General features: G+C 43.5%; 1 protein-coding gene across 1 annotated transcript in view; it reads left to right on the top strand.

The window, feature by feature from the left end:
- The first annotated feature begins 3,393 nt into the window (after positions 1-3,393).
- Positions 3,394-12,323, top strand: part of wnt9b (wingless-type MMTV integration site family, member 9B) — a 29,693-nt gene continuing 20,763 nt past the window's right edge. Inside the window, exons 1-2 of the mRNA XM_072249009.1 lie at positions 3,394-3,512; positions 3,841-4,094. Of these exons, the coding sequence (XP_072105110.1) occupies positions 3,427-3,512; positions 3,841-4,094 (340 nt within the window). The 5' untranslated portion in view covers positions 3,394-3,426. The remainder of the gene's footprint in view (positions 3,513-3,840; positions 4,095-12,323) is intronic.

Raw genomic sequence — 12,323 nt, 5'->3', positions numbered from 1 at the left:
TTATTTATTATTTTTTTCTCTCTCTGCTAGATTACATATTGCATTGAACTGCTGCCGCTAAGTTAACAAATTTCATGTCACATGCCGGTGATAATAAACCTGATTCTGATTCCGTTTTCATATGAAAAGAGGTGAAACCTAAATTCACATGGAAAGTACATTTTATTCACAGAACCTGGGGAAGAGTGAAAAATGAGCTGCTGAAGGAAGATTCAGTCCATGTGGAAGGGTCTCAACCCGAAACATCGACTGCCCATTTCCTTCCACACATGCTGCCTGATCCACTGAGTTCTTCCACCAGCTCTTTACTTCTCTCCAGATTCAATCTTCAGAAGTCTCTTTTGTCTTGGAGAAGCAGCAACAGTATTAGTTGGTGGGGTGCCTGGAACATGAAGGTGACTGGTATCTTGAGCCTTCTTGCTGGCCAGCAATTTAAAAATGTATAAATATATATATTAACTGGAAAGATACATTAATAACATAGTTGAAAACATTTAAAATATCTAAAGCGTCCTTTCCTCTTTACCCTATTTATATAACCATCCACAGAATTGTTTCTGATTAAGCCTTTGTATTTTCCTCCATAAAATCATTAACTTCTAACAACACGAGTTGAAAAATAAACTGAACAAATAATCGTTTCTTGAACCAGACCCGCACAGAGAAGAATGTCCGCAAAGTGTTTTAAACCGTCAGTTCTAACATCTGTAACTTTTGGTAAAAACTGCCTCGTAATTTCGGGCCACTTTCTTACGCAGGCCAATTTGCCAGTTACAGAATATCGCTAGTCACTCAGGGGGTTTCTAGTGCATCATGATTGTGATTAGAACTAGCGGAGATTTCTATGAGGAGATAATGTTACACGAGGACATGATTTAATTTGGTCCGTGTACTGACCCTACCTCGTTCGCTTTCAGTTTGGATTACCGTTCTGGTTTAATTCGCACCGCAGATTGCTTCCAATATTCACGATTGATCGAATGATTGACGGCTTATTTGAAATAAACGTATTATCCAAATTAAAATATGTTAATTCCTTCACACACTCGCAAAAGTGATTGATGAGGTTCGGAAACGTTGAAGGTTATTTCGGCTGGAATGGAAGTTAATCACACAGGATGCCGCGATTCACGGACACCCTGAATAATTATCATTAATTTCACATCTCATTAATGGGAGCAAACGACAAAACTACCGATACCTAAATACCTAGAATATTTATAAAACATCTGGAACTCATTACCTATTTCACGTTGGGATAAATCATTGTATTATTTTGGGACTTTGGTAGTCAAGTAAATTATTTTACCTCTTCTGCCGGTCTCTTAAATGTAGACGGTCTCCCCCAAAAGATAATTGACAGCTTTTTTGAACTACGCTCCTAAACTGTGGAATTCAAAACCTAAAACTATAAGGGATGTAGACTCAGTTGACAGTTTTAAACACCAACTCAAAACTTATTTCTTTATACTGCCTTTAACTAATATATTTTGTCAATGTGGTTAGTTATATTTATTTTATTCTAATGTTTGGACTTCTTTCCCATTGAACTCTATCATCCGTATGAAGAGTGCTTTATAAATATATTATTAATTGGAAACGAATAACACTGGAAATACTCGTGTTTTCACCCAGTCAATAACCACACGAAAGGCAGTGAGTGTCTTTCCACCTGTACCACGAGCTGAGCTATCAACACCGATCTTCTCTTCAGTTAGAACTCGGGACCCGAGAACAAGTATTTCCAAAAACAAAAGCGAGCCGACTTCATTCCTGCTTGCGGTCGTTTAATTTTGTTTTGGACCGTGCAAGGTAGTGCTATGTTGGTTCAGGAAAAATATTATAGTTCTCAGCGATTTAAACGGATTTTTAAAAGGAAAGTGTTAATATTTAAGCGTGCCTTAACGCTGGAGTTTATTGGAGCACTGAATCGGATTAGACTCGTGAGCTTGCAGTATAAACGCAGGTCAGAAAGATGACATGAAATTAGCGGTTGTGATTCAGTTTCTGGCTCTGCCACTTCTTCCCTAAAATGTGACATCAATTAGAATTGTAGAATTTGTGAATACTGTCTAGGTGATGGGGTTGCGCCGTGGGTTAGGGACTCAAGGAGGAGACCTATCGCCACAGTCCTGCTCCTTAGTTGAGAGTGCTGGCATCATATAAATTCCAGATCCCATGGGCCCTCTCAGGAGGAGCCCAAATATCACACGGGATGCTGGAAAGAACTCGCAACATTTATATCACTAAAGTAGGCGATCTCATCATTATATCACTACTACGGAGCGCACACAGGCCGCGTCAGCCGACGCCTCTACCAAAGTGACCGTGAGATGCTATTACAGCTGAAGTCTCTTATATACCTGCCTGCATGCTTTTAAAAGGAGGGAACGAACGGTGGCTGCGCATGTCCGTGTTGGGCAAGTCATTCGCCTTTGCCGTAAGGTACAGCAAACAAGTTGAAAAGTCCCTAGGTATCTGGACAGGTAACTGCAGAAATAGTGCAGTACGGCCTCATCTCCATCTGCAGTAGCAACATTTGTCTAACCGTTTAGTATTGCCAACACTCCGGTAAGGATTTGGAGCTACGATGATGTATTGTGAGCTTGGAGGACCGTTGCACAGTCGGTTCCTTTTGGAATGCAGTGATTTTTGAGGAGACTGGTAACTTCTCTGTACCAGCAGTATCCCACTATCAGTCAGGGCAACTGGCCGGTTTATTTTTTATCTAGACAAAAGAATAAACAATGCGAAAACATTCTTCGCGTCTTATGGTCAAAACATTCAGTAGCGTTAATTGCTTTAAAAAAACGGAGCACCATTGCCACTCATGCTTGAGGAACTTCCCCACCGACTCAGCCTCCGTGGAAGGAGCCTAGACTGTGGTCCTTTCGCACAGAGTATTTGGATCGGCTTCAGTGCCTCTCTCAGCACGTACTGGAATATGCCAGACAGCAGCATTCCGTTATGGGCATCTCGCCATGCTGGGAGACCAACAAGTTTCGGGCAGACCAAGAGGTCTTCTTTCCCTTGATGTCTATCTAGATGGGACAGACATCCTTTGGGAACAGTCCGTTGGTCAGCGAGTCCGCTGTTCACCTTTGCGTTTAACGCGAACCATACATCCCACCACCAATTCCTTATGGAAAGGAGTGGGACAACCGATTGGAATGACTGGAAACAAACCACCTCCGATCCATTTCCAGGTGTTAAAATGCACCTGAGCCCCAAAGCTCCGCCCTCCGCCAAATCCAGCCAATGGATCGCTGGATGGCCCGAGACAGTCCAATAGGACGAGTTCTGTGTACGACGGTTTGGGGTGTGCCCTGGTCGCACGGTCCTTTAGTGCAGTGAACGCCTGACTTGCTCTGCAGAGGCATTCAAGGCACCGCCAAACGAGATGAGGAGCAGCAGAGATTCGACAAAATGCGCTGCCGGCTCCCGAGCACTGGATCTCTGATCACCCTGCTCACGGCAGCGAGCATCATCGTTCCTGGGTCGTCTTACTTTGGGTCGGTTCTACTGATATGGTCCATCCCTTTCCAATCCATAAAGCTATGTACCAGCATTTAAGCAATTTAGTATTCCACTTAAACATGCAATGTATTATAGAATGTGAGGGGTAAGCGAGACAGATACAGATCCACACACAGCGCCTGAAGTTGGAAAGTTGAGTATCCAGTGGAGATGTCTTTCTGCAGCATGAACCATGCACTGTTTGGAGAAGAGATTGATCGGGTCCCTTTGCCCAGAGGTTCCCTGGTAAATGCCGGTTGCCGTTTGTTTCCCTCCCGTACATCTTTCCCTTCCCCTCGTTGATTCTCTTCTTCCTTTAAGCAGATTGACCGGGAAGGAACCCTTGGCTGTCTTTTCGACCCCTATCGTGGAGGATTTCGGCACTGGGAAGGTTCATCTGAAGCAGTGCGACAGCTTGAAACTATTCCGCAGGCAGAAGCGGCTGTGTCGGAGGGAGCCCGGGTTAGCGGAAGGTCTGCGGGAAGCGATCCGTCTCAGCACGCTTGAGTGCCGGTACCAGTTCAGGTCGGAGCGCTGGAACTGCAGTCTCGAGGGTAGAGGGAGCCTCATCAAGCGAGGTAAGTCAGGGTACAAACCCCGGGTAAAAACACACAGCCACTTGTGTTAAAGGCGAAGATCAGAGGTGGGACATTAATTGGTTTAAACTTTAAACAGAACCACTAATCATTGTATTAAACTGTAATGACAGAGATTTAATCTAGCGAGTAATCCGTTTCAGTTTGAGAAGGATACAGTTTAATTCACGCTCGCATGAATGGCGATGTGTAAGAGGTACTTTACAACTGCTGTGTCTGTCTCTCACTGCTGAAGGAATCGACGGCTTAGTTGTTATCTGCTTCCAAGTGCCACTTCTCGCGATCTCCTCCGCCACCGACCAGTATTCCTAACGTCGCAATCCCTCCCTCGGCGAAATCTCTCCGATGTTCACTGATGGCCCGTCACCGCATTTCCCGCTGGACCCTACTAATGTCATAAGTACTTCGCAAGCGAAAGGAGAATCTGTCGGTGTGGTAGTTTATTACTCATTCCCATGCAATAAACCTGTCAAAACAAAGCCTAACAGGGAAACAGTGCAGTTTCAGAAGGAAAGGTTGCTGCGCAGAGCGGACAGGGGTGCAGGTGTAATGGTAAAAGTAAAAGCAGTCCCAATACCCGGGGCACCACGGTTAGCGCGACATTATTAAAACTCGGGGCGCCAGAGTTCGGAGTTCAATTCCAGAATCCTCTGGAAAGAGCTTGTACGTTTCCTCCGACGTACCGGTTAGTAGGTTAATTTGTCATTGTAGGCTGGGGTGAAATCGGTGCACTGCTGTGCGGCGTGGCTCGAAGGCCCCGAAGTGCCTATTCCGCACTACATCTCTAAAAAGACACTAGGAACCAAAGCCTGATGTAATTGGGAACATCTCAGACTAATTGAACTCAGCAGCCAATACAAATACAAGTAGGCAGACAGCACTCAAGACAGAACATTACATACAATTACTGCGTGTGAGAGTTTGATATTGTATCACGGGTCATTAAATTATTATGCTTCATATGATCCTATAATACACTACGATATTATTATTATTGTAAGGTATTGCAGAATACCACTGAACATAATGCTCACTTAACAAGGGACTTTATAGAGCATGGTAGCAACGTGTAGTAAATAGAGGCACATGGACTATCTTCACCAAGTCTAAATCCTGGAACTCACTCGCGGTAATTCAGCTTGGGGTTCAGTTTGAACGCTTTCAGCAGGATTCAACGACTGAAGAAGGCGGGTTGTTAACTGTGCTCAGTGTTGCTGGCCTTGTCGACAACGCCCACATCTCTGTCAACAAATAAAACGTGAGGGTGTATCAACCCGTTTACTATTGAAATTTACACGCTGCTGGTATATTCAAGAAGATCAGCGAATGACTTGTGGTATTACAGGGGATTACAGCATATTAGATCGTATTTCCAGATATTAGTTAACTAATTTTATAGCTCTTTAAAGAATATTGAAAGATACTTCAGGGTAGATTACCGATACAACCCATTGAAGATTTCAGCATAACAAATAACATTTTGACTACGATACGGCTTATGATTGGATGGTTCAATATAGTCATATATAGTATAATATATCATGAACAGAAATTATTACAGAAAATTATATTATTGTATTCGTTATAAACACGTTAAATCACTGAGAGGTTTTAATTTACTTTAGTTAAACACAGAGCGCTTATTTTACAGAAATGCTATACTAATGTGCAACAGTGTTGCTGGTATCTCTCGGAATTGTTAGCAAGTTTTCAACCTGTGGAACACGATTTGTTTCTGTGTCCTGAATAGAACAGTGTGTGGGTGCCGTACAACACCGAATCCACAATTCGTGTGATAAGGTGAATGAACATTCAGTCGTATTTTTTCACCATGGTCCATTTCCCAAACTATGAGCCTGAGGGAGAATTTGAGACTCGAATGTAGGATAGCTTCCCCCCCTCCCCCCCCGGCTGGATGGTCGCCAGATGTTCATCTGATCTCCGCTGCCGTAGTTTGAGGGCATGTCACCTCCGGCCATCTCACCTCACCATTCTCCACAGCCTCTCCTATCCGAAGTGGCCCTACAGTCTTGTTCTGTCTGAAGAATCTGTGTGGTGACTCGCACTCCTGTGATCTGTCGCCGCTAAGCTCTTTAGCGGGTGATACGAATTCTGTCATTCCAAGGTTGGCCCTGGTCTATCGTATCCCCACTCTCCGTAGGTTTTGCTTTTAATATGTTCTTATTGTTATAATGTGTGTGTGTGTGTGTGTGTGTGTGTGTGTGTGTATGAGAGAGAGAGAGAGAGAGAGAGAGAGAGAGACAGCGAGTGAAAATAGAGAGATATACTTTTCTTACCCTTTACCCATTTAGAGTATTGGGGGATTTAAAGGAGCCCCAGATTACCTGTAGAACCACAATGCGTTCGCATTACTTCGGGCGAGATATGCGGATTTGTTAGTGCATCTGGATCGTAAAACTTGCAGTATGATTAGGATACAATGTCGGAATATGGATACAGATTTGTATAATTTGTGTCACCTGACCTTTGGAGCAGCGCATTTATTACAGTATAGATTATCTTTGGGAAGAATGTATACTATTACAATACATCCCTTCCTCAATGTTACCTCTCTGTCTCAGTCCCACACCCGTCCCACGCAGAGAGATGTTCTGTAATGTAAACAGATCCCTTTATAGCTAATTTTACCGTTTCATTGATTTACACCATTAATAATTAATAAAAGGCAGCCGGCTGAAATATTCGCTAATGTGTTATCTATTAAACTCCAATAGTACATGTTCACAATTGGAGGACACGCGGGTGGCTCCATTCAGCATATGTCAGATAACAGCGCTTCAGAGCAGCTCACGGGCAATTGTCTGTTGTTTCGTACAGCATGGCCCGGCCCGGGAGGGGCAGGCGCGAGTTAGTCCGTTCGGGAACTGGGGTTGGATACGAAACCACTGGCAGTGAATGGTCCAGGAACCGTCTCAGATCCCTGGAATGTGAGGCCGTGCTCTCTTTTCATTATCATTGAGAGAGACGGGGGCGCAGGGAGGTGGGGGGCAAGTTTTTTTTTACACAAAGACTGGTAGGTGCTTGAAACGGGCTGCCGGAGTAGTGGCGGATGCAGATACGGTAGTGGTATTAGACACATGAATATGCAGGGAAGGGATGTGGATCACGTTCAGGCAGAAGTAATTTAGTTTAATTTGGCGTGGTGCTCGGTACAGCCATCATGGGCCGAAGGGCCTGCTTTTGTGCTGCACTCTCCTGTATTCTAATTCCCACTGGTCCGTGGCAATGACCACATGATTCCTGACAGTGAAATGACATCGCCTTCCACCCAGCCGCACGTTAACCCTTTCAGAGATGGAGTCTGGTAAAAATGTGTTCATAAGCAGCGCATGAGGCGCAGTGGGGAAACGGGAGGGACCACAGGTCAATTCTACTCTGTGGACAGTACGGAGTGATAGTGACAGTCGGATGAATGATGTACTCAATGTATGAATGAACCCCCACCCCACCCCATTCCCAGAACACCCTATCATTCTTTCCCATACCAGGTTCGCTCATCCTTGGCTCATCTGGAAATCTCTCTAATTACCGGATTATTTTTAGATCGGAAAGGCGTTCGGTTCCCAAAGGAAAAGGGCGTTCGGATATGAGCCCATGCACGCAAACGGCGCCTTTAATCTCGGCAGAATTTCAAGTCAAAATAAAATGCGCTGTCTGGGATGGGCTGCGATATCGATTTAATAACACGATTTAATCAATCAAGTTCGCTTTCGGTGTAATATTTTCTTCAAGTGGATTAAACCCTAAATTTAGCCTGTCGGGACACACAGCATATCCTAAACACACACACAGTCACCCATATAGAAAGACAGACACACACACACACATGCACTCACTCACACAGAAAGACAGACATACACACCGAGACCCACAAGCACATACACACACAGAAAGACAAACAGACGGACACACACACAGACACACAAGCACACATACAGAGACACTCACTCAAAGAAAAAATAGACAGACACACAAGCACACACATAGACACTCACTCACACAGAAAGACAGGCACGCACATTCACTCACAGAAAGAGACACACAAACACTCACTTACACAGAAAGACAGACAGACACAGACACACAAACACGCACACACTCACACAGAAAGACAGACACACACAAACACACACTCACCCAGAAAGACAGACAGAGGCACACAAACACACAGACATTCACTCACACAGAAAGACAGACACAAACATTTACTTACACAGAAAGACAGACAAACACACACACAGTATAAGTAGATACCATGGACTGAGTCTGATCGTAATCCGTACCTCCCACTCCGCCTGATTTATACAAATCACTTTCCAATCTATTTAAACTTCCGCGGGCACAGCTTCGATTCAATTTAAGGCGGGGGGGGGGGGGGGGAGAACATTGTTCAATTTGATTCATAGACTTTAGATAATTCAAATTCCGGAACTCATCTCTCCAAGCCGCTTATAACCACCTGCAATGTCCATTCCATGTCGATTGTTTACTCTTTTCCATAGATGCTGCCTGACCTGCTGAGTTCCTCCAGCATTTTGTGTGTGTTGTTCTGGATTTTCAGCATCCGCAGAATCTCTTGTGTTTTTATTTCACAGCAACCTCCTGTTTGCCTTATCCAAATAAAGCGACAGCACAGTGCAGCCATTCAAGACCCAATGGGATTTATCAAACTAGCAGATCAGAATAGTTTCCAACAAAAAAGTACCGTCCGAAAGGAGGGTAGAGAGACTCGGGGAGGAAGTATCAGGGAGCTCACCGTCCTCTTCTTTCTTAAACGGTATCATGTTAGCACAGACATTGTGGGCCGAAGGGCCTGCTCGTGTGGTGTACTGTTCTATGCTTTAACTCACCTCCGCGGGTTCAAGAATTGGTTAAAATGATCTAGTTATGATAGCAGTTTGATCGCATTTCAGGATTTACAGATAGGAGTGCTGTAATTAGAACTTGGAACGAACTATTCCGTGTTGGTGAAGTGGAAGGATGTGTCTGAGACATTATAGTGATCACCACAATATGCTTGCTCCCAACACATAACAAATAGACTTGCCGCTCCATTCATCCATCTCCCCCTGACCCACCGCATTTATCTTCCACTTTCTCATTCTCATTCCCGACTATATGTGAATTTAAGACGGGGGGAAAAAAAAACAAGAATATTAGTACGTGTGGTATTGTGCTATTCAGGGTGTTATTTTAAGTGCTTTAATTTTACAGAGCAAATGCCCTTGTCGATTTTACACTCGTTTTCCGGCCCTGCAATGATCTGCTTTGCCTCGGTTGAAATTGCTCCCTCTCCCTCGGCAGCTGTTGGCACATCCCCACCACTCACCTTCTTCCCTTTCTACCCCCTTATCATTCCTGCAGCTCAGTGCTGCGTTTGTTACTCGCCAACCGCTATTAATTACACTTTCAAATAACTCAGGGGTCGACCAGGGTGAAGTTTGATCTTCCCAATAGCCTGTTAGCAATCCAATTGCGCCTAATGAACCCGGACAGGGCAAAGTACACACATCTAACCGCCTGTGGAATACTGAATATCCTGGACCTCCGTTGAGTACCTTAACCGCAGAAAAGAAAGTGGAAAATATAAAAACAACGATGCATCTCCCTTTAAAACAAAGGACCCCCGAGACACCTTTTCAAATGTATAGAATATGCAGCTCCTGCTCTTCGTCCTGAAACAACCAATTTTCACATCAGAAAATCCAAGACTATTTTACCAGTAATTAGTTGTTACACCAGTCGTAATGTAGGCTTCATTGCAATGGATGGTGTCTTAAAGGCAAAGGGCTTCTCGCCAACTTTGCTTTGGTTTATAGAGTATTGAAACGGTATCATCAAAGGAATGACTGCTGACTGCAGCCATTCAGGTAACTTTGACAGCATTTACGATAAAGTTTCTACACTTAACAAAGAAGTATTCACTCAACAGCTATAATGACTAATGCCATTCTTCTTAAAGCCATTACCCTTACTGGGCCATAGGCCGGCGACAGCGTCTCCCCAGAGTCATCTGTCCTGCGGAAGGTTGTTCTGCCCTGTGACTCTCCCATACACCACCCGACTTCATACGTCTTAGAGGCGAAGATCCTTCCTCTCCCAGGTCTTTGGAGATTCTGTTGGCATTTCTATAGCTCTGGGTTTTTATGAGGTGGGATTGCCCGCCCGATGTTCAAATCTCCTCCTTTCGCAGCCTGGCTTGGGACCGTTCATGGCGGAGTTCAGTATACTTCACGTTCCTAGAAAAAATTCTTCCAACAAATTTAATTCGTCTTTGTGATTCTGAATGGGATAGCCCTGGATAGAATGGGGATAATACAATAGCAACCATACTTGAAAGTCACTGAAACACAATAACACACGGTATGGCATTTTGGAATGGCTATTTTAATTAAAGACACTAAATAATTGTTTTATCTTGACAATTCCTTGGCTATGTGTTTTGCTATGTGCCCGAGGCAGTTGTATTCAATCACGAGAGCATCACAGAATCTGCCACACTAGAGCCCCTATCATTGCTCACACTGAGATCAGTTAAACCACCCTAAAGTGGAGTTTTGAAAAGCAAAACTCCCGAAGATGCTGGAAATCTGAAATAAAAACAAAGATGGCCAGCAAGACGGGTAGCATTTGTTGAGAGACAAACAGAATGAATGTTGCAAACTGAAGAAGAGGCTTCAGTGTGAAATGTTTTTTTTTCTTTCCGCATATGGCATCGCACCTGCTGAGTGTCTCTATCATTTTCTGTTTTTAGTAGTGCTGTGTTTGGTCCATAGGCTGGCAAGCATTTTGGTCGTAATACGGTGGGAATAAATAGATCTCAGATATCTAACCAACGAATCAACCTGCAAACCTGATAATATCATGTCCTGCATCTGCTAAGGTAATTGTGGGTTTCAATGATTTCTCATACAAGTTATAGGGAAACATTTTTCAAGATGAAGCGCAAGAGGCAGCAACCAAAACTGACACAACGTGAGATGGCGCAAACTAGAAAATTCTTGGCACAATCTAATTGTCTTCTCTATGAAGAAAACTGAACAAATGAATTGAAAATCATATAATTTTCTCATGGTTACTTACATTGCTGGTCACAACCATGTAACGCTGTGTCTTTAGTTCAAAAAACGTCTTAGTTAAAAAAAATCGGATTGTAGCATGCGACGCATATTCCCGTTACTGCATTGAAGCCTGTGACGCATAACTCCCCCACTACTGCACTGAAACCTGTGATGCATAATTCTCGTTACTGCAATGAAGCCCTTGAAACATAATTTCCATTCCTGCATTGTTGCCTGTGATGCATAATACCCAATACTGCATTGACAGCTGTAGCGCATAATTCCCATTACTGCACTGTAGCCTGTGACACATAATTCCTCTTACTGCATTGAAGCCTGTGATGCATAACACCCGTTACCTCATTAAAGCTTGTGACGCATAATTCTGATTACTGCATTGTTCCGTGTGACACAGAATTCCCATTACTCTATTGTAGCCTGTGATGCATAATCCATTTCTGCATTGAAACCTGTGACAGGTAATTGCTATTACTGCATTGTAACCTGTGACACATAATTTCATTTACTGCATTGTAGCCTGTGATGCATAATTCCCATTACAGCATTAAAGCCTGTGACGCATAATTGTCATTACTGCATTGAAGCCTGTGATGCACAATTCCCATTATTTCATTGTAGCCTGTGATACATAATTCCTGTTACTGCATTGTAGCCTGTGATACATAATTCCTTTTACTGCATTGAAGCCAATGATGCATAATACTGGTTCCTGGATTGAAACAAGTAGCACATAATTCTCATTACTGCACTGAAGCCTGTGACACATAATACCTGTTACTGCATTGTAGCCTGTGATGCATAATTCTCATTAATGCATTGTCGCGTATGACACATAATTGCTATTGCTTCATTGTAGCCTGTTACATATGATTCCCATTACTGCATTGAAGCCTGTATACATAATTTCCCCATTACTGCATTGAAGCCTGTGACACATAACTCCCATTACTGCATTGTAGTCTGTGTCGCATAATTTCATTTACTGCATTATAGCCTGTGATGTATAACTCCCATTATTGCATTGTAGCCTGTGACGCATAATTCCTGTTACTGCATTGAAGCCAATGATACATAATAAGCCAATGATCCATTACTGGATTGAAACAAG

This window comes from Mobula birostris, chromosome X (assembly GCF_030028105.1).
Source record: "Mobula birostris isolate sMobBir1 chromosome X, sMobBir1.hap1, whole genome shotgun sequence".
NCBI lineage: Eukaryota > Metazoa > Chordata > Chondrichthyes > Myliobatiformes > Myliobatidae > Mobula > Mobula birostris.
Note: the sequence above shows the minus strand (reverse complement) of the source record. Positions and strands in the feature narration are given on the sequence as shown.